The sequence below is a fragment of the Narcine bancroftii genome, chromosome 12 (genome assembly GCF_036971445.1).
Source record: "Narcine bancroftii isolate sNarBan1 chromosome 12, sNarBan1.hap1, whole genome shotgun sequence".
NCBI lineage: Eukaryota > Metazoa > Chordata > Chondrichthyes > Torpediniformes > Narcinidae > Narcine > Narcine bancroftii.
In genome coordinates, this window is record NC_091480.1 from 72,377,308 (window position 1) to 72,400,890 (window position 23,583).

The 23,583-nt window shown below is 44.4% G+C and overlaps 1 protein-coding gene across 1 annotated transcript in view; it reads right to left on the reverse strand.

Moving 5' to 3' along the window:
* The window catches only part of nr1d1 (nuclear receptor subfamily 1, group d, member 1), a 42,126-nt gene that overhangs the window by 13,835 nt on the left and 4,708 nt on the right, over positions 1–23,583 (reverse strand). The window contains exons 2-5 of the mRNA XM_069906811.1: positions 14,015–14,302; positions 6,351–6,439; positions 5,092–5,236; positions 407–1,050 (exon numbers count right to left, since the gene is read on the reverse strand). Coding sequence (XP_069762912.1) covers positions 407–1,050; positions 5,092–5,236; positions 6,351–6,439; positions 14,015–14,302 — 1,166 coding nt within the window. The remainder of the gene's footprint in view (positions 1–406; positions 1,051–5,091; positions 5,237–6,350; positions 6,440–14,014; positions 14,303–23,583) is intronic.

A 23,583-nucleotide genomic window follows, 5' to 3' on the forward strand; every position in this document is an offset into this window, starting at 1 on the left:
TTTTAAGAAAATATTTTCATTTCCCAAGGTGTCCTTTAAAGGAGGCTTTAATCTTTAGGGGAGCTCTTTATAGTGCATCAGATGGATCACCATTAAGAGATTTCAAGGGAAAGAACATAAGGGGATGCTGTTCTTTGAGGATGTTCTTGTTAACCTTTTGCAGTTCTGTTAAAATTCTACAGTACTTTCTTTTCTACAATTAAAAGTGAACATCTCTAACATTTATCAGTAGGTTTTATCATAAATTGCATCACCATGGGGATATTAACTTTATCTGATTTTTGTGTGTTTGCTAGCATTTTACAAGGAGAATCATTTACCATGTGCAACTATATGTTGCCAAGTACAACAGTTTAAAAAAACACAATGTTTCATGAAATGGGCCGATCACCAACCAGCATCTTACCAGGATGACACTGTTCTGTCCTTTCCATGGGCAGGACCTCCCGTTGCCAGCCTCCAACTCGCCACTGGCACTAATCAAATTCCTATTGTGCAATTTGTGTCCATTGGGCTGGTTCTGGTAGTGTCCATTAACGTGGCCATTGGGGAAAGAAGGGTAACACATGTTCTTCAGTCCCCCACCACTGCTCTTGTGGAAAACGTTGTTCTCTCGATGATAGATGGTGTTCACTCCATTGATGTGGTACCCATTTAAACAGCAGTTAGCGTTATGGTTCATCAACCCGGTGCTGTGCTGGCAGGTTGCACCTGTTTGCTTTAACTTGTCATGGGCGTAGGTGAAGGTCTCTTTGTGAGCCCGGGAAATGGAGTAGATGACATCTTCCACAGAAGCTTCGGAGCTGGGACAGTACAGTGGCTGCGGGTGGCACTGCTGCTGGGAATGCAGGCAGGGCGACATGCGCTCTGGCTGCATCGGTTGCACAGGGACAGGCAGCGGAGGCTGCAGTTGCCAGTTTGGCTGCTGGGGCTGGAGTTCGCTCTGCAGTTCACCACTGAGCTGGTTGTTCACCATGTTATTCATGACGCTTTGCATCTCTGCCAGCATTCGCTGTTTCTCCCGTTTCGGAATGCGCCCAAAACGCACCGCTGCAAGAAAAATTAGAGGTGATCGGTCATTCCTTTGCTATTTTCTGTGCAAGTATACTTGGCATCTCTGAAGCTCAAATGTAACCCAGTGCCATGTCAAACAAAGCTTCTCCCTGTACCATTACACGGACTTGTATGTTCAAATGCTGTTTATTGACTTCAGTTTGGCACTCAACACAATCAGACCTCAGTACCTGATAGGGAAGTTAAGCCTGCTGGGTCTAAACACCTCCCTCTGCAAATGGATTCTTGACTTCCTGTCGGGGAAACCTCAGGCAGTCCAGATCAGTAACAGCATCTCCAAGACCATCACACTGAGCACGGGGGCCTCCAGGGCTGTGCGCTGAGTCCACTGCTGTTCACTCTGCTGACCCACGAGTGTGCAGCTAAACACACCTTGAACACATCATCAAGTTTGCTGACCACACAACCGTGGTGGGGCAGATCAGTGAGAATGTGGAGTCAGCGTACAGAGATGAGGTGCAGTCGCTAACCAACTGGTGCAGAGCCCAGCAACCTGCATCTGAACATGAATAAAACAAAAGAGATGGTTGTCGACTTCAGGAGGGGCCAGGGGACCACGCTCCACTGACTATTCACGGCTCGACTGTTGAGGTCGTCAACAGTATCAAGTTCCTTGGTTTGCACTTGGCAGGGAACCTCACCTAGTCCCTTAACACAAGCCCCATAGCCAAGAAAGCCCAGCAGCGCCTCTACTTCCTGCAAAGGCTGAGGAAAGTTCATCTCCCACCCTCCGTCCTCACTACATTCTACAGAGGATGAATTGAGAGCATCCAGTGCAACTGTATCACTATCTGGTTTGGAAGCTGGACCACCTCAGAGGATGGTGAAATCAGCAGAAAATATCATTAGGGGCTTTCTTCCTACCATGAGGAACATCTACAACAGAGCAGGCGAAAGGCAATAAACATTGTGAAGGACTCCACACTCCCCTCACGCAAACTGTTCTCTCTTCTACCATCTGGTAGGAAATTCCATAGCACTTGGGCCTTTACGTCCAGAGTGGGCAACAGTTTCCCCACCCCCCCCAAGCCATCAGAGACTCCTGAACTCCCAGTACAGATGTGGATAGTGTACCGTGGACCTTCAGTGTATACATCTTAATATTTTAATGTGTTAAATGCTTTCCTAACTTGTATGAAAATATGCTCTGTGGTCCTGGTCTCTGCTACCTTGTCCTATTGTGCAAGCATGGTATGAACAATCAATAAAGGTGACTTGATGGAACATTATAGACACCATCTTGTGGTAAACTGCAATCTGTTAAAGAGAACAACTACCTGAATCCAGTGCTGCTTAGGACAAAGATTCTCCCTGTTCCATTATGTGGATCATTGGGGGATCAGAGATGGAGAGGGTGAACAAATTTAAGTTCTTGGGAGTCACCATCTCGGAGGATCTTTCCTGGACCTAACACACCAATGGCATCGTGAAGAAAGCACGTCAGTGCTTCTACTTCCTCAGGAGTTTGTGGAGGTTTGGTATGACAGCAGAAACTTTGGCAAATTTCTACAGATGCGTGGCGGAAAGTGTGCTGACTGACTGTGTCACGGTCTGGTATGGGGACACAATATCCTTGAGTGCAAAGCCCTCCAAAAGGTAGAGGACACAGCCCAGGACATTGCAAGCAAAACTCTCCACTCCATCAAGAACACATGTGGGGAATGCCAATCACCAAGGACCCACACCACCCAGGACACGTTCTGTTCTCGCTGCAACCATCAGGAAAGAGGCCTCGGTGCCACAAGACTCGCACCACCAGGTTCAGGAACAATTGCTCCCCCTCCACCATCAGACTCCTCAACGATAAACTCAATCAGGGACTCATTTAAGGAGTCTTACTTTTGTAATTTATTGAATTTTTTTCTCTCTCTCTGTATTGCAGTTTGTTTTCATTTCTTTTATTTGTTTACATGTGTACGTTGAGTCAGTTTTTAATGGCACTGCCATTAAGTAGTAATTCTGCCTCACCCGCAGGGGAAAAAAAATATTTCAGGGTTGTACGTGATGTCATTTATGTACTGACAATTAATCTGCAATCATCTTGTAGCAAACCACAATCTATTAGAGAGAACAAGGACCTGGTTATTTTTCACTTACCAACCAAGGCAGGAAACAATATTTGTGATGGACCCCATAACAAAATTGCTTTCAGGAATATGCAAGAGAACCCATGTGCAAGGTACTTGTCCAACTCCTTCAGGCAATGCTGTGCAGCGAGGTGAGTGCACTGGGGTGATGCTATGGAAGTCAAACTAACAACACGAACACTTTGATTCCTCCAACCACTGGGCAGGACAGAGATGAGAATTTCCAGAGGATTGCAGTGAGGAACAGAGTAAGAGAGAAAGTAAAAATGGAATCTGTAAAATTGAATGATACATCTTCTCCTCAGGCTGTGGGAGGTATTTTGTGTCTGCCTTCCGAATGTACTGGTAAAAGATGAGAACTATTTGTCCTGCTTTTGGTGCATGAAGCAGTTATGTCACGATATCATGCAGAAGGTGGTCGTCTGATGGATCTGCAGGATGAAGGAACCAGAGTACCTTTCCAGAGCTCAAAGGAGTAAGTACTTCAAGGTTAAAAGTTTTTGGTTGCAAATTAAAGTATTTTTAGAACAGATATTAAAAATAAATTTACCTTTTGATCCAATGTTGTTTTTATTAGGAGATATTAAATCAACAGCTTTAAGATTGATATTAAATATGTATCAAATTGAATTTTTGCACTTATCATTAGCGGTTTCTAAAAAGTGCTTAGCTATTACATGGAAATCTGATTTAAATTTAGGGATGAAAAGATGGCACAATGAAATGAAAGCTTGTATCCCTTTAGGAAAGATTACATATAATTTGAGAGATAAATATTCCTTTTTTATTAAAGTTTGGAGCCGTTACTTGAAAACTATTGATGTTAAAAGGTGAGATCTCGGTCCGCTCCAGTGAATGTCCCCGCTCCTGCAGCCAAGAAGCTTTTAAGTTATAAAATTCTAATGTTAAATAATGATCTCCTAGTTGGGAGGTTGGGTTTATATATATATATATATATTTTTTTTTTTTTAAAATATATATATATAAAAATGATTAATCACACTTTATATGTACTTAGTTGTAGTAAATAATGTTTGTGATATTTAATCTTAAATAAAATATTTTTTAAAAGAAATAAAATTTCCACCAACTTTCAGCTGCGCAAACCATATCAGCATTGAATTTTACCTTGAGTAGAGTGCCTGTTGAAAGTGAATTATTCAAATATAACGGGGGGGAACCAAGTGAGCAATGAAACAAAATGAAGGGAGGAAATCTCTTCTTTATCAAGCACCTGTCGCAAAATCCATCGTATCTTACTGACAATTCAACTCTCTTATGTGACGTCCTCACTGGTGAATGAAAGTCACAATTGATCCACAGCAAGCTGAAGATGTCACACACAGGAATGAGTCAACCTTTGCCAGACGGATACTGTTTAAGGACGGCAATGCTGACCCGCACGTCAAGGGTATTGCCTTGACGTTGTTAAATTGGTACCACAGCATCATTCACATGTGGGGCCAACAGGGCTGGGATTTACCACCTCATCTGAAGGACACCAACCCTGACTTGTCCAAAAATTCAGACCACCTGAGAATCTGGATTAAATTTAGCAGGGAGCTGTGTGTGTGTGTGTGTGTGTGTGTGTGTGTGTGTGTGTGTGTGTGTGTGTGTGTGTGTATGTGTGTGTGTGTGTGTGTGTGTGTGTGTGTGTATGTGTGTGTGTGTGTGTGTGTGTGTGTGTGTGTGTGTGTGTGTTCTTTAAAACTGCTTGTTTTGATAAATGAAGCCAGCTGTATTTGCTGATGAATAAACTATCAAGATTTACCAGTTCATCTCTTCTTTATTCCTCTTTAAATTTGAATTTTAAAAGTACTGCCTGAGAATCCAGAAAATCCGGTCCGACCCAATCCCCCAGCAGATCGGAGTTTAGGACTTTTACTGGAGGTAGAATGAGCAGTTAATCATGGTAAAATAGAAAACTCACCATCCCTGGACATCCCAACAGCAAGGCACTTCTTGAAACGGCATTGCTGGCAGCGGTTCCTGTTGATACGCATGATGGTGCAGTTCTCATTCTTCAGACATTTCTTATACTGGATGTTCTGCTGAATGCTTCTCCTGAAGAAGCCCTGTGATCCAGAAACAAATCACTGACTGAGCATTCCCAATGCTTTTTTTTTTAATTTAGTATTCCATCATACAAAGAAGCTTCTTTTTGACTGCTCCACTCACTGGATCCAACTTATTAGTCAAATTTATTGTTGGAGTCAATATAATAAATAACGTGAATAATATTCTACCGCCTGAGTTGGAATGGTAAGAGAAAGCATGTGAACATGAATATACATTTGGATGCCCTACAAGTTTATCTTGTACATGCTGTGTAAGTGTGGGTTCCATTATAATCAGCTCACCCTGTCCTTGACTAGCACCCAATATGACCAATGCATAGCAGAGTACTTTGGATCACCCATAAGACCATACTGTTGGTCTCAAAAAACCTGAAAGCAATGGAAACTGGCTATAAATCGGTGAATAAACTGGCGCGGTTGGCGTAGCGGTTAGTGCAACCCAGTTACAGTGCCAACGATTGGGGTTCAAATCCCGCACTATCGGCAAGGAGTTTATACGTTCTCCCCATGTCTGTGTGGGTTTTCTCTGGGGCTCTAGTTTCCTCCCAGCATTTGAAATGTACCAGGAGTTTAGTTTAATTGGGTGGCATGGGCTCGTGGGCCGAAGTGGCCTGTTACTGTACTGTACGTCAAAAAAAATCTGGAAGCTTCTCTGACTCAGCTGCATCGCACATGATACATTAGCTCAGAAAGAGAGCGTCAGAGAGCTGCACACAAAATTACAGAACAAGGGTCATTCAACCACCACGTCACTGGTGGACACGTCAATCTTCTCCAGGATGCTAACACCAGAGTGTCTGAATTTCCCCACTTTTGTTTTTTTTTTCCCCGCTGAAGGCCCCAAACACCTCTGCCCTTTATTCCTACTTCAGGACATACCCTTTGGCCAAACCTTTGGTCAACTACACTTTATAGGGCTAAGTGCAAGAGTTAATTTTCCATTTAGGAATGCTGTATGAAGAGCCCAGGGATGCTTTTGATGAGTTAAAGATGCTGCATAAATAGTTGCTGCTGGTCTTGGAGTGTACCTGTGTGCACATCCCAAGACACAGGCCTGCATTCATATCGACTGTGGCTGCAAGTTCTCTCCTGAACAATGGGTGTACCTTACCTTGCAGCCTTCACAAGCATGTACTCCATAGTGGAAACCAGAGGCTACATCACCACACACTTTGCAGAGCAGGATCATTCCACTGATTTCTGGATGAAAGAGAAACCAAGGAAATTATTTTTTAAACATCGTTCTTCACAGTGTACACAACCTTCAACACAATCATGTTTTATGAAGTACAAATAGCTGGGGCCTTTAGTGCAAAGCCAATGTGACAACTGGACCTACAGACAAGGCTAGGTAGATCCTCTATCTCGTGCCCCAGAACTACATGTGCACCTTACACATTGCTTCAGAAATTTGGTTCTGATAACTGCCCCCTTAAACTCATATCCCACTTTAAGTAACCCCTGTGCCATCGGTCCTCTGTGGAATTGCTTAAAGTGGGATGTGAGTGGGAAGGGAAGGTTGAGAATCACTGCTCTCGACCCAATTGTTACTGAAATCTTTGGCTTGAGAAAAATGGTCATGGGCCTATTTCCTTTGGAGATATGAAACTGTGCACATAACGAGTCCATGAGGGACGATTAAAACAGTGATTTTCAAACCTTTTCTTCCCGCTCACATACCACCTTAAGCAATCCCTTACTAATCACAGAGCACCGACGGCATGGGGATTACTTGAAAGTGGAATGTGAGTGTGGGGGGCAGTTTGAAATCTACTGCGATAAAGTCATTGGAGGACACAAATGCACCTGCTGCCATATTAGCATGTACAACCAGAAATTAATTTCCAACACATTCAAATAAACTATTTGTATGTTCTGCTGTGTGCTCTCCCGGAATGTTACTGAGAGGTAAATTTGGAATTCGAGTTACTAATTCCTCCAATACTGGAAGATAATTTTCCAAATTATTGAAGTTAGAAATATCATCTTCATCATTTCACAGCAGGAGAAGAGCATGATGTGCATCTCTCTGAATAGTTCTTAATAAGTTGAGGAAGGAAGGGTTCCTCACCTGGATGACCCTGACTGTCTAATAAGGTATTTTTGTGATCTTAGAAACAACTAGGGAAATGCCTTTTCAGCAAATTAAATTTGGTAACTAATGGTCTCCAAAACAAAGTGCAAACTGCAGCTGGCAACATGGGGCAAAATGTGGGATGGAAGCCAGAAGAATTACTTTTTGTAGCCATTCAAATCAACATTGTTCTGGACTTGCATGCATCCATGGGACAACAGAACTCACTATTAGATTTGGGGACAAACAGTGGACTTCATGTGCAGTCTGGAAGGGGTGCCTCAAAGGCTGAGGAAATTTCCGACACTGATCAGACCCGAGGATCTGATAGCCCAGTGTAATGGAGAGGCTGCAGCCACCATAGGGTGGCGCTGCCGCGCTCCTATTCGGAGGACACTGCAGGTCAAGACTCACCCCAAGCCATGAAGGTGACCCATGCGATTGGCCCACCTAAATCGTTATCTGGTGTGTATCTACCCCTTGCGTGTGTGTGTGTGTGTGTGTGTGTGTGTGTGTGTGTGTGTGTGTGTGTGTGTGTGTGTGTGTGTGTGTGTGTGTGTGTGTGTGTGTGTGTATATATAGGTTCATTTAGTTTTTTGACCCTGTTGCCCTGTTTGCACCCCCAAAATAAATGTGAGCTTTGTACCCTGACTTTGGTCCGGTTCTTAACCTGTGGGATCCACACGAAGCTGAACAACAATTGGCGCTGCGAACAGGGTCTCGGGGGTCTTGGCTGGACACAGGTATGGGGAAATGTTCTGGAACCGGGGCAAAAAAAGCCAGTGCAGGCACCGAGGCTAGGCTGGCAGACTATGGTAAGCCCGTGGACTGGTCTGAGCAGCTGGACCCTCATGGCGAGCGAGTGGGGCACCACGTGCTAGCCCTCCTTAAGGAGTTGGGGTTTCCCAAGGCAAAGGGGAGTCAGAGGGGTGCTTACTGGCTGCTGGCGTCACTGCAGAGACACCAGGTAGGGATCGTCAATCAGCTAGGATGAAGGCCAGGGCCCCCACACATTTGTTCCATTGCCCCCTTCTGCCTGGAGGACCTGAGGCCACATATTCCTGTAACAGTCTTAATAGTCTCTTTCCCTGAATACATTCTAGGGATCAATGTTTTAAAGGAACAATCCCTTTATACTAATGGGGCAAGTTTATATTCGGGGTTGCACGGGCTACAATTGTAGATGGGACAGGCAAAGGGGAACCAGTTGTTGTCCCCCCTCCCTCCAAGATTGTCTGTAGCCCACAGTACAGACCCTGCAACAAGAAGGATTTCTTTTCCATTCTTCCCGGTCAACTCACAAGAGCAAATTGCAGTTCCATGGGACAAGAGACAAGACACATTCGACAGTCACACTCTTTAGCCGCTTTCAGGTGGAATAGCTGGGAGAATGCGGCTCTGGAGCCGGCTGCGGGTGTGTGCAAAGCAACATTCAGGTGGAAGCGCTGAAGGCGCCGTTCTGGCACCTGACAGGTCCGCAGCGAGGAGAGGTGCCGTGGAGCAAACGCCGGCTCCTGTCAACTTTGGCCGTAGTCCCACCCGCTTTCGGGTTCCTAGGGGGAGCGCTCGGGAGCAGAGAATACACCTACCCGAGGAGGGTTGGGTAAGTACTCCTCGGGTCAGTGTCCTCCGCTTTCAGGTGGCCTCCCAACAGCCACATATGGATACTTTAGGCGGCTTTACATTGGGGTATTCTGGCCACCTGAAACCGGCTTTTGTCACAGTGCTATCAGTATAAAGAGTGGCAGGGAAATGGAGTATCCCACACAACCAGAATGTCCTGTTTCTAGGGATACAATGGTGCTCAGGCCAAAAAGATATTTCGGAGACTGCCAAGAATGAAACTTTGAACTTTGCCATCCCCTCAAATAAAACAGACTCCCAGAGCCTCGTGGGCCTCCTAAGTCATTGGCGGCAGAACATACCCCACCTTACCATGCTCTTTGAGCCACCCTATAGAAAGCCACATTGCTATGGGGACCAGAACAACAGGCTGCTTTTGACACAGCAAAGCAAGCTGTTGAACAAGCACTGCCCCTTGCCCCCTGCCAGGCAGGTGTTCCTTTTAAATTACAGATGTCAGCCAGTAAGGCAGATGCTGAATGGAACCTCTGGCAGAAGATCCAAAGGTGCAGAGCCCTGCCAGTCTTCTGGACAAAATCTCCGGTTGGTGCTGCCGCTCGCTACAACCCATTTGATACGGGGACATCGGCCAACACTTTCCTCAGGGTCGCTTATGATTTTATTAGCATCTGTACAGTGACATTGAACTGACGACTGACCAACAAGACAGTTTGTCATGTATTATGTAAAAAAGTCTCAGCAAGAGAACAGCTGTTGCTACGGAAATGTCATCACTGGACATTGTAGCTTATCAAGCTTTTGTAATGGATTTTTTTAATATAAATGGCACCCTTAGCTGTGGTTTTTAACCACACAGAGAAAATGAACATACAATTTGTAGATACAATTTGTAATTGCTGCAAAGTTACAATTTGTAAGTTGACTGGCATTGATCAGACCATAGGAGGAAACATTATATATATTTTGTTTTACAGTGACAGCATAACCCCAGAACTCCCATTAACACAGAAACACCTCATGGGGTGGGGATTGTGGGAACCTTTATTTAAAAGCACTAAATTGGCTAACTTTCCGTCCTAACTCCTCCTGGCTATTGTTACAGGGATCCAACACAGGCACTTGGGGCATCCGTTGAAAGAGAACATGAGCAGGAACGACATCCTGGTGTCAAACGTCAGCCCAGAAAAGCGGGCGCCTCAGGTACACCCTTGATGTATACCTGCTGGCCTCTCCCCTGCCTCACCACGGAATAGCACGGTGACAGGCATCTGGGCTCTGTGCGTAGGGGGCACCCAAACATGAGGCCAAGGCGTGGGATGTGCAAGCCAAGAGAGGGCTCTATGGATGGATGACCTTATCACCAGATATTGGTGATAAGGGTGCTCACATTTGCCAGCTAAGCTGGAAAACCAGGTATATGAGTTGGTGACCAAACAAATTCCTTTTCCTACCCTCCCCTCTGACACTGGGGAGCAGCTCCCACTGCACCCTGCCCGATCGGTAACAGAACGACCCTGTTTGGTCAAGAGTGAGGGGGCTGGTGAGGTGTTGTCATTGACTATGTGCCTTGTCCAGCATTCGGAAAGCACTAGTGACCCACTTGATTAGTATTGCTTTTTTAAACATGTCTTTTTGTTTTTACTTATAACACATAGAGTTATTGATTGTCACATGGTTGGTAAGTGGTGTGACCTCCAAGGGGTGGATTGTTTTGGGAAGGGTTGTAGCTGTCATGTGACAGCACTTCCCCCTACCTAGTTGGAGGACACACCAGCTGCCAATCAAGGTTTGGTTCCACCCCACCCATTAGTGCACACCTTGCTGTTGATCCGTGTAAATTACCTGGACTGGACTCTCCAACCTGCCTGTACTTGGCCTTGGGCCACTGGCTGTTGTAATTGGATTAACCCTCCTGGCACTGAACCATTGGCTCCTGCTAATCCTGGACAAGCACTATAAAGCTGTGGTCTCTCTCTTTGCAGCTCGGGACCACCCTGCTTCACTCTAGGCGTAGAAATGTGCTGGGGAAACTGTTGGTAAGATTTGCACTGTTAAAAGAGTTGGAGCGTTTAATTAGTATCCCTTGTAACATAGAGCTGTGCCTGCACTGGGACAAGGGGTGGTGGGGCATCTTAGTGATTTTTCCTGATCATTGTATGTACAAGTTCTGTGTGTGTGTCATCAGTCACTTTCCCACGCTTGCTTTCTGTAAATAAAATCCTTCACTACAAAAAAAAGTGTTCAGAGTCCTTGCCTTTGAGCCCTACCAAACCTGTCTCCTCACGCATAGCAACAAACCTAGGAGTCAATGGGGAAGGTCTGGTATTGGCTTAAAAAATAAGTTTATTTAAATTTGAATTTAGATTTTTTTTTATATTTTAAATGTTTAAATTTTAAATTTAGACATGCAGCACAGTAACAGGCCATTTCTGCCCATGACCCTGTGGCACCCAATTACACCCCGGTACATTTTGAAGGGGGGGGGAGAACTGGAGAACCTGGAGGAAACCCACGCAGACACAAGGAGAATGTTCAAATTCCTTACAGAGAGCAGAGGATTTGAACCCTGGTCACTGGCACTGTAAAGCTATTCACTAGCCGCTACACTAACCGTGCCACCATTTAATGTTGTTTAAAGTACTTTAACATCCCTTCAATAAAGTTGACTTTTTCCCCACTATTTACTTCTGTTCTAATAGTTTTTATCTTAGAATATCACAGATTACTAAAAATTTAAAATCAACATTAACTGTACCACCCCCAGCTTTGAGGTTGATTAGAAAAATTCAGGGCAGTGCTTCCAGACTACTCTGCCGACAGTTGTATCACCAATCAGACTTTGCTGCAGCAGGACACTTTCATTGGTCATCCCCACCTCACTGACGCAAGTGTGGAGACAGTAGATAGTGATTCTAAACAGGGCACCTGACCCATTGTTTCCAAAGAAGGACATTTGTTGTTTAATTTCCCCCTTTGATAACTTAAGTTTCTTTTTTAGCAACTTGAATATTCAGTTTTTATTTATTCAATACTTGGTGTAGAAGATCCAGGAGCACTTCACAAGTCTGGGAAGACCACAAGACAGGAACAGAAATAGGCTATTCAGAACATCAAATCTGCCCTACCATTTAATCATGAGCTGATCCATTTTCTCACTGCCCAGCCTTCTCCCCATAACCTTTGATGCCCTGGCTAATCAAGAACCTATCAATCTGTGCCTTAAATCACACCCAACGACCTGGCCTCCACATCCTCCTGTGGCAACAAATTCCACAGATTCACCACTCTGGCTGAAGGAATTCCTCCGCATCTCTGTTCTAAGCGGACGCCCTTCAATCTTGAAGTTATGTCCTCTTGTCCTGGAGTCTCTCACTATGGGAAGCAACCTTTCTACATCTGCTCTGTCAATGCCTTTCAACATTTGAAATTATTCAGTGAGGACCCCCCCCCCCCATTCTCCTAAATTCCAACAAGTACAGGCCAATAGCTGTCAAACATTTCTCAGATTATCGTAATCCTTTCATTCCCAACATCAACCTAATGAACCTTCTTTGAACCTCTCCAACATCAGCACGCATTTTCTTAATGAGGAGCCTAAAACTGCTCACAATACTTCGTGAGGTCTCACCGGTGCCTTATACAGCCTCAACGTCACATCCCTGCTCTCCATTCTATTCCTCTCAAAATGAACGCCAGCATTGCATTTACCTTCTTCACCACCGTCTCACTCTGCAAATCTACCTTCAGGTCTCCCAAGTCCCTTTGCATCTGGGAATTTTCAATTTGGTCCCCATTTTAAAAAGTGGTCTGCCAGTATTTTCCTTACCAAAATGCACTTTCTGACATTATTATTTCATTTGCCACTTCTCTGCCCATTTTCTGATCCAAGTCCTTCTGCAGCCTCCCCGTTTCCTCTACACCACCTGCTCCTCCACCGACCTTCGTTATCATCTGCAAACTTGGCCACAAAGACATTCATTCCATCAGCTGAGCACTTTCAACATTATATTTAATTTGGAAGAAGGGCCAGAATTGACAAATGGAGAGGGAAATTAAAAACAGAGATAAGGGAGCTCATTTTCAGAAAGGTTGCATGACAAAGGAGGAGATGTGACTTAATAAAGGTGTGCAAGATTATCAGGAGCCTCGAGAGGGTGGACAGCCAGCACCTTTTTGCTGGGGTGACAAACAAAAGCAAACACCAGAGGTGAGTGGAGGAAAGTTTAAGGGAGACGTCAAGAGGCAAGTGGTGGGTGCCTGAAACACATTGCCTGGGTGGTGGTGGAGGATGGTATAATAGCGACATTTAAAAATTATTAGACGGCCACATGGATGTAAGAAAAGGGTGTGAGTTATGGAATTAGATTGTTGTGGAGTAGGTTTACCCAGGTTGGCACTACATCATAGAGTGAAGGCCCTGCACTGTGCTGCAAAGTTCTATTTTTTTAATCAATTATATTATAGGTAAACAATACAAGAGGAGAATGGGGGGGGGGGGGGAAATTATATCACTATCAGACATCACGATATAACATTGTATTACACCACAGTTATATGTTCTCAAGCTAATATCTTCAAAAAAAAGTAAAAATTATTATGTAAAACTCCACCTAATCGTAAAAGAAAAGACTGGGCAGCCTAGCCTGATAATTTATTAAATAAAATTCAATCATCTGGTCTTCACCAACAAAGAGAAAATAAAATATAGTCTGGAAGGGAAATAATTGTACGAAGTAAGTCACGTGGAAATAATTATTAAAAGGTCACCGACTCTCTTCAAATTTAACAGAAGTATCAAATATATGACTCCTCTCTAAACTTAAACATGACATAATTTGAGAGAGCCACTGAGTCAAAGTAGGTGGATTAGAATCTTTCCATTTAAATAGGACTGTGCCATAAAGTTCTATTTTTGAAGAACATATATAATACCATTGGAAGAACTTCAAAATGCAGAGCACATGAGTGAAGCAACTGACTTGCAAGTAAAATATCATTCCTAAATATTGTCTGGCCAAAGTAACAATGAACTTTTACTGAAAGAATATGTGGCGATTCCCATGTAATCTTACTTGGCAATATCCAGCAGGAGGAAGGAATAAAATACATGATATTACTCACTGGTGATCCCAGGGTGATTTTGGTGGTGGAAATTGTGTTACCATCATCTGTGGAAAGCTTTAGATTGTTGAAGGATCCAGTGCTCGAACACTCATCGCCAGACCCCGAGGAGCTGCCACGGTAGGGTTTGCCATCCTGGGAGCTGGAGCTGGATCCGTTTGGCGATGGTGGCACCGGAGAGCACGACTGGGACACTGACTGGAAACTACTGTTAGAGTTGTCGCTGTACAGCAGGACTGGACTCGAAGAGGTACTGTTTGGCCCAATGTAAGTGATCACGCCACCTGAAATGGGAGCACAGGAAGAGGAGCATTTACAGGGGAGCTTAAAGTTACGATGAAACTCCACGTAGAGGTCACTTCCTTCTCTATTGTGAGTTTACATTTTGGGAAAACGCCAACCTTCACTTTAAGCAGAAGAGAGAAGAGCAAGTCTGCAGACAATGTGACTGGAGTAAAAACAGAAAGCTGGAGAAACTCAGCGGTGTACTTTATGTAGCAAAGGTACATAACCAATGCCTCAGGCTTGAACCTTTCATCAAGGTGTGAGCAAAATGTCGGTAGGCACCCGAACATAATCCTTCACTTTAAATCCATTTAACCTATATCTTTTCCCTATAAACTTCAGGTGAATAATGCAGGAATAACCAATGCAAGTTTTAAAACCTTTTTTATTCCAATAGTAACGTGCTACATTATGCTGCATAATTACAATAGGAACAAATACGAAAATAGATATCAAGTAATGTTTTGAAAAGCAAAAGCATCAAATTCACCCCTGGCTAATTTTTTTTAAAATAAAGAGTATACAAGTTGTCCCTCCACTTAGCTTATTAGACCCTTCCAAAAATAACACAAAATTGACTTGGACGTCACCTTTTACAGAAGGCAACACTGGTCAAATGACTTCAGGTCTGCTAGATTAGGGAAAAGAACAATTCCTCTGGTAACTGAATAATTTTACCATTAATGTTAAGGCTCAAAGAATGAGCAATATGACTTGGTTAATTCAAAATCATGGGACTAAAATTAACTCCAAGGTCCCCAGGATGTATGCGAGTTTAGATAAGAGTCATTGGGAACAAGCAACCTGAGGCAATTGTTCATTACCTGTGATCCAATCCATCATGAGGTGCAGTATAAAAGATTTGTATCCAAGAGAACAAAGTCTTATTAAATGGGCACAGCTGTAGAATTATAGCCCATCTCCCAATCCCCTCCCCAAGCATAACCCGGAAATGAAAAAGAACTTTATTTTGTGACAAAAATGGAAAATCCACAACAATGTCATTCCCCATTGATGAAATACCAGGAACAAGAAGCCCTGCTTCAGGAACAAGACCTTCATGAGCACTCCTTGTAGAGTGGCAATCAATGCCATCGGGTTCACTCATATTGTCTCCTTTGCCATTATTCTTCGCAATGTACGTTAGTTCGTGAGATCCCATCCACGCATGCACAACCACCACACCCATTGACTTGCGAAGAGCAGCACGTGTTCTTAGCGCAGGAGCAAAAAAGCGCTGAATCAGTGGGGAATGGCAGTTGTGCGACCCCAAAAAAGCACTAAAATATTAAGGCCTCCAGGAGCAGAGGCCCGAGGAGATCGCAGGAGAGCGATCCACAAAATGGAATTAATCCCCCCCGAACAAGCCCTCTGGAAAAGGAGGTGAGCGGTAAAAATTCCAGGACTGCCGGTGGGAGGTTCCCAGGTCTCGATGAGGGGAGGCCCCAATGTAGCCCTCTGGAGGGGCTGGGGCAGAGGCAGGGAAGCAAGACCCCAAGGAGGAAGGCCTCCAAGGAGGAAGGTCTCCAAGAAGAACTCCCATAGCACCTCGTTAGCGCCAAAAATCCAGCAGGCCTGCGGGGTGCAGTGTCCCAACTAAGGAGCAACATCCAATCTACCGTCGTTGAGGGTGGGATCAGGTGGCAGTGGCCTACCTTTGTTGAAGATGGGGCCCGAGGCTGGCTGCACTGACCCAGCTTAGTTGTTGTTGGGGTCTGAAATTGATAGCAGCGATGCCGATCTACCTCCGCTGGGGGTGGGATCAGGCGACAGATCTACCTTCGCTGAAGGTAGGGTCCAAGTCTGGCTGCACCAATCTGGCTTAGTGGAAGTCCAGGTCTCAACAAGCAAGCAGCGATACAGTTATGCCCCTGCATGAGACGATTGGACCTCAGTATGTAGAGTGGCAGGGAAGGGGAGTATCCTGCACAAGAGCAGATAGGACCTGAGTCAAAGCTAACACATCAGGTAGCGAAGCCGTCTACTCAACGGGCGAGAATAACCACCAGAGAAAACCCGAAGAATGGCATGGTATCCGCTTGATCAGGGACCGAGAGCAAGGCCTGCCAGAGAGCAGAGGCCTTGACCAGCGTCGAAATTGTAAGTTGTCTGGACAAATTGGAGGAACTGGTGACAGCCATGGTGAGCAGGTTTCCTACACCACCAGAGCAGCTGGGGTGGGGGGGGGGGCATTTATGATTATACATGGGAAGATGATGAAGGCCCGGTAATGGAGGTCAAGTCCCCATACACTGCTCAGGCCAGTCAGGAGAAGAATATACTGACTATTGCCGCGAAGTTTGCGATACCGAGGGTTATCAGCCAGCCAACCGAGGGTTATCAGCCAGCCACTAGAGGATGATATTGCGGGGTCTATAACGTACATGGTATCGAATGCTTCTCAGGAGACAGTACTAGAAGCATCCATCAAGAAATACCCATGCCCTGTCAATTACCCTCTGTTGGAGGTGCCTATGGTAAACCCCGCGATATGTGGCAATTTGAAGGTTCCCACAAGGGCAAAAGACATGAAAGTGCAAAGACTACAGGGCTCCCTGGTTAAAGGTATCACTGCATTCGCACAAACGCTCTCACACGGATACCCAACAAGACACCTGGGGCTGTTTTCCCATGCAAACTATGAACTGAATGTCATCAGGAAGGAGTGATCAAGCCAGTCTTAAATGTATAATATGCTCATTTATGCAGACCATCTAACCCTGTAATGAAATTTCTATTTGGTGACGATCTCAGCAAACAGGTGATAGATTTGAATGAGCAGCAGAGAGCAGCTGTTGGCGTGGACAGAGGTTCGAGAGCACAGACAAGAGAACCTGCTGTTTCACCCCCATCGCAGGTATGTGGGCGAATTTAAGCGGGTTATCTGAGGCAGTTTCCCGCCCCAAGTGGCAACAGCTAGCAGACCTTTTTTTTAGGGCAACGCACTCCATGGAGACAGCGGCAGAATTTTCCCGCTCAAGGTGCTTCGCAGAGGTAGGCCCAAAATGCACCAGCCCACAGACTAGGTGGGTCTAGGAAGTGAACGCTACTCATTTACATTTGAGTACTCTTGATGATTACAAGGCTTTAACGGTTGGCGATCGATTAACGCTATTCTATGATAGATGGTGTTATATTACCATTGATCCTTCTATTCGGCAGACAGTGAAGGAGTACAAAATTGAATTTGATCCACAGAAATCCCCTCCGATAAAGGTCTATATGCATATATGCGCGGACCGCAACTGATAGATGCTATACATACTGAGATCATGGTGTTAAATAGGAAAAACATTATTGAACGTTGTAGCCATGAAAAACATGAGTTTGTATCAAACATTTCACGTGACCCAAGAGAAGTGGTGGCAATAGAGTGATACTGGATCTATCAGATCTTAACGATTATGTCTTGTACAGGCATTTTAAAATGGATAACATATATTCTGTGATGCTGCTGTTACACAAGGGCTATTGCATGGCCTCAATAGATTTGCAAGATGCATATTATTCGGTTGCGATCTGCCCACAACGCAGGAAGTTCTTAAAATTTTCCTGGAAGGGAGAGCTATGGCAGTATAAGGCTTTGCCAAATAGGCTGAGCTTGGCGCCCAGGGCATTTACCAAGTTACTGAAGCCGGTGTTTGCCAAACTCAGGAAAGAGGGGCACATGGTAATGGGTTACCTATACGATACTCTTATCATGGGCAGGTCATTCAAGGAAGCAAAAAGGGTAGTAGCAGCCACCTCGAGATTATTAAGCCATGTAGGGTTTCTTATACATCCCGAGAAATCAGTGATGGTGCCTGCTAAGAGGTTAAAATTCCTCAGCTTCATTATTGTTACAGAAGACATGAGGCTTACCCTGCCAGAGGATAAAGCGGCAGAGATCAGGACTGCCTGCAGAGGGCTCATGACAGAGTGTCGTCCCTCCATAAGAAAGGTGGCCAGGTTGATTGGTGGCGGCTTTCCCGGCAGTGCAACATAGGCCGCTAAATTATAGGTTCCTGGAAAGGGACAAAATAAAATTGTAGTGCGCGTTGAAAGAACCAAAGACTTGTTGATCCAAACCAAGGCTTTTATGAACTAAAAGACTGGAGCATATCACAAGTAGGTCGACCAGTCCAGAATGACCTGGTCTGGCTAGGAGTAATCCTTTAAGACCTGCCAGTAGGTGTGGCTACACTCTCAGCCAATCACAGTCATCCTGCACTACCATCTGTACATATGTACATATACACATTGGTGATAGAATCTGTACTATCACAGGGGACATTTTGACAGGCCCATGAGGCTAACTAGTGAGGCCAGATCCAACCTGCTATGGTAGATCGACTATATCTCGCAGGCTTACGTGAGAATTGAGCTCAGAAAGGTGGACCTGGAGATCAACTCAGACGCCAGTGGCGAAGGTTGGGGAGCCATGAATATAAAGGTCTCTACTGGGGGCAGATGGACGGACATAGAGCAGGCATCAATTATTTGGAATGCTAGCGGGGTTTCTAGCACTAAAATCTTTCTGAGCGACAGAAGCTGACATTCATGTACTGCTGAGGTTGGATAACACTTCAGCAGTGGCCTACCTCAATAATGTGGGAGGTCTCAAATCTCCTTCCTGTAACAAGTTAGCCATTGAGACTTGGCATTAGTGCATTCAAAGAAACATTTGGGTTACTGCCACCTACCTGCTGGGTCGGATCAACATGCCGGTGGATCTGATGTCCAGGAAATTCAATGTTAGCACTGAGTGGACTCTAGGTAAGAAATATTTTAAACTGCTAGCAGACATCTTTAGCATGTCGGAGATCGATTTGTTTGCATCCAGGCTTAATGCCCAGATGCTGAGATTCGTGTCCTGGCTGCCAATTTCCCAAGCGGAGGCCATTGACGTCTTTAACCTAGACTGGTCAAAATTTAATTTTTATGCCTTCCCCCTGTTCGCCTTGGTGGTGAAATGCCTGAATAAGATGCAGGAAGATAGTGCCTTGGGTTTGCTGGTAATGCCCAATTGGCCTTCCCAATGTTGGTTTCCCAGACCCCTTAGGCTTATGGTGGGGAGTCCGTTGGTATTCATGAAAGGCAGAGGTCTGCTAATCCAACCGGTGTCAAAGATATCTCATCCATTGTCTCACTTAAGTCCATTAGGTTGCAGGATGGGAGAGCGAGGATTGATACAAATGCTCTGTAGCCTAGAACTCTGGACATCCTGTGGGCATCTTGGAGAAAGTCTACTCAGAAACAGTATGCCTCCTGTGTGGAGAAATGGAAAAAGTACTGTGCCCAAATCGGACTGAATGAACAGTCAGCCTCTATTGGAGGCGTACTGAGTTTTCTAACCGATATGTTCTATGAGCAGGGGGCCAGCTACAGTGTGGTGAATAGAGCAAAGAGTGCGTTGGCTGCTGAACATGAGATGATGAACCACCCTGAACAAAAGATTTATGAAAGAAGTGTTCCACTTGCGTCCTCCGTTACCCCGATATAAGGGTATTTTGGACGTAAAGATTGTTTTGGACTATCTAAGGCTACTGTCACCAACTTCCAGTTTGGATTTACGTAGCCTGTCCCATAAGCTAATAATGCTGGTGGCCTTGACATCAGCCCAGAGGGTACAAACTTTGTCTCACATTCATTTGGACAATATCCGTTGGGAGGAGGACTGTGTAAGCATTCAAGTTACAGGCATTTTGAAACATAACAGGCAAGGGAGAATTAGGACAGAATTTTCATTGTATGCATATGGGGAAGATGAAAGATTATGTGTGTTGGATTGTTTAAAAAGATACGTTGTATGTACAAAGCATATTAGACTAAATGAGAAATACCTCTTTATATGTTATTTTAAAAAACCGCATCAGTGGGCTACCTCGCAGATGTTGGCCAGATGGCTGCGGGAGGTCATGAGAGTGGCTGGAGTGGATATTTCTCAGTTTGGGTCCCATTGAACTGGGGCGGCAGCGACCTTGGCAGACAAAAGGAACGAGGTTCCTATAAGGGATATCCTTCGCCAGGCGGGATGGAGTAATGGGAGAACATTTAATAGGTTCTACAATAAACCTTTAAATTCAGAGGGGCTGAGTTTCACGGCTTCCATTCTACATGTGGCAGATTGAATAAGGCTGCGGAGGGGGATCCCCGAAGGGGATAAGCCACTGAGCTACAAACTCTCACATTGGCGAACCAACGTACATTGCGAAGAATAATGGAACATTAAACAAGCACTTACCTGTGCAAAATTTGATGATTATTATTCGAGCAATGGGAGTTGGTGAGTCAACGTGCCCACCTCTCCCTCCCCTTTTTTCTTGTTTACGGATAAAGATGTTTGGTTTGTAATAAATAATGTTCAGTCATAGGTTTGTGTTATGGTTGGTTCATCTATTTGAGTTCAATAAGTTCAGTGGCTTCTCCCCTCCGGACTGTAAACTTTGCTGTTAAAATGGAGCTTAAACCCATCCCCTGCTGATCCTACAGCAGGGGCATCACAAACCAAAAAGCCATTGGCCGACTGGTTTTGATCATCTCTGCTGTGCATTTATATTAATGTTCTGCCTACATTGTAAAACAAAACTCTGATCAACTCAGATACCAGAAGCATGAAAAACAAAAAACAGAAAGGCTGTTGTTATTCACCAGGTCAAGTAGCATCTGCTGAGAACCAGACGTCACTCTGCTGTCCATTTTACTGCCCGACTTGCACAGCATTTCCAGTCTTTTCGCTTCATGACAGTGGGGGCTTTTTTTATATTTAGGAGCCACATGTGCCTTTGTGGATTTTGCGGAGTCTGTATTGCTGTCTGAATCAGAACTTTATACCTCTAGCATCCCCGTAGAATTTTATTATGTTTGTGTGTCCCGAGGTATAAATGACATGTTTACTGTTTCATCAGTGGGACACATGCCAACTCTTCAAGGCCCATTCACCACACACAACACAAAAGTGCAGCAAAACATTTTATGGCACTCATCATAAACTTAGGTTTGCTTGCTAGCTGGTGCACTTGAGCTATGTATATTCAGATCTCAGTGTCTGCTGATTGTCCAATCTGTGCCTTTCCTGCTTTTTGACTCAATTAATGACAAACCTTCCTGTCTGACTCTCCCTTGCCGCCTGCATGATCTGAAGCTCATCCACACAGTGCTTGTGATCTCCATCTGTCCAATGCTTTGATGTTAAAGCTCTCATTCTTAGTTTCAGATGGTCCACCCATTTCTTATCTGTGAACTCTTCTAGCCTGTTATTCTCTATGGCCGACCTTCCATCTTATTCCCGGTCTTCACCACTTCAGCACTTGGTCTTCAACCAAAGCGTTAGAATTACAACCTGCTTCATTCTCAATACACTCCTCGATACCTACCATTGTGGACAGAGAGTCTTGGAGGGACATTGGCTGAATACAGCCAAATGGGACTACATGGGTGGACAACTTGGACGAGTTTGAATCAAGGACCTGTTTCGATGCTGTAAGACACTATGATGTTATCGCTTTGATGAAAACTACTGGCTCAGTTTCGAACTGTGCTAACAATTCAGTGCATCACCTTGGATCCTTTTACCAAATTAAAGCCATTGTGAATCATGCTGTTTTTGGAACAAAAGTGACTATTCTCTGCTCCCATGTACCATCAGTGCCCTAACCACACCCTCAGCACCCCCTACTTAGTTTAAGCTGGCAACTAACACATCTACTGCAGTGCTTTGAGTTAACTACAGGATTACCATTTGGTGTATCAACATCTACAGATCAGAGTGTACTTCCTGTATGCTGAATCTGTAGTCTCATTCCATCTTTAAATTGATCAAATAATCTTAAGTATTACCTCTGTCTGAATCATACCCAGGCTAGCTGAATCCATCTTTTCTTAATATCGTGCCAAGAACTTTGGACTCGAACAATGCTGACCTGCTAAATTATTACCAAGAGGCATATTAAACTGATTTGTCACCAGCATTCAAGGATCATACATTTCTGTTTAAAACTGATACATCACCTTGGAGCAGTAACAATGACTCTTCACTTTCTAACTGCTTTGACTACTAACTGGAGACAAGTCTCTGGTTGTAACAGCCCTCTGATACCCTCCTGACATTGTGAGTGTGAGCTGAAGCACAAATTTCAACAAAGCACAAATGTCAAAGTCAATCTCATTTCAGTGCGTGTCTACATTGAAAATTTGGAGGGAGAAATTGGTTGATAGAAGTGAACAAGATAGTGACCAAACTGTATCTTCCTCTCTGATGATCATAGTCCCTTTACTTCCTGTGTTTTACCCTATTTGGCAATGCAGAGTACCACAGTTTAAAATTTCAAACACCAGCGACTGGGTTCGAATCCGGCCAGCGCTGTATGCAAGGAGCTTGTACATTCTCCCTGTGACCTGCATGTCTTTTCCCCGGATGTTCTGGTTTCTTCTCACCCTCCAAAACACACAAGGGGTAGTTGCCAGAATTGGCTTCCACTGTGATGTCATTTTTTTTAATGATTTTAAAAATGTAAATATAAATGAACGTCAATGATGAAGGCAACAGCCTGTCCCACTGCAAACTAGGAGACACTGGAAGGCCACAATAGGTCAGAGAGCATCCACAGGTCAAAATGATCAGTTGACATTTGGTGTTGGGAGCCTTTATCAAAAATCACAATAAAGGGTTAGGAGCCCTTTATTGACTGGCCATTTCTTCTCCATGGTCGCCTTCCAACCAACTGAGCCTTCCATTTCTCCACTTTTGTTCTCAAGATTCCAGCATCTGCAGTTTTTTTTTGTATTTCGTTTCCCCATTCCCAGAGCTGGCGTTTCTCATTTTCAACGCCACTAAATTCTAAGTTACCGGGGGGAGAAAAAATACAACAGGAAACGTTTACAAATAGTAGTAGATAGCGAGTCCACTGAGATTGGAAAAATTTAGGGATTTACATTGTATCCTGACCTAATCTGCCATGTTGGAAATGCTTCCATTTCACACCATCTTTCACGTACCTCCCAAATATTCCTCCTGTGGTTCGCAAACTTTTTCTTTCCACTCACATACCACTTTAAGTATTCCCTATGCCATCGGAGCTCTGTGATTAGTACGGGACTGCTTATGTGGGTGGAAAGAAAGAGTTTTTAAATTACCGTTTTAATCGTACCGCATTGACTTGATATGTGCACGGTTTCAGATCTTCAAAGGAAATGGGCCAATTACCATTTTCTCAAATAAAACATTTCAGTAACAGTTGGGTCTGGATTCTCAACCTTCCCTTCCCACTCACATTCCACCTTAAGCAATCCCTTACTAATC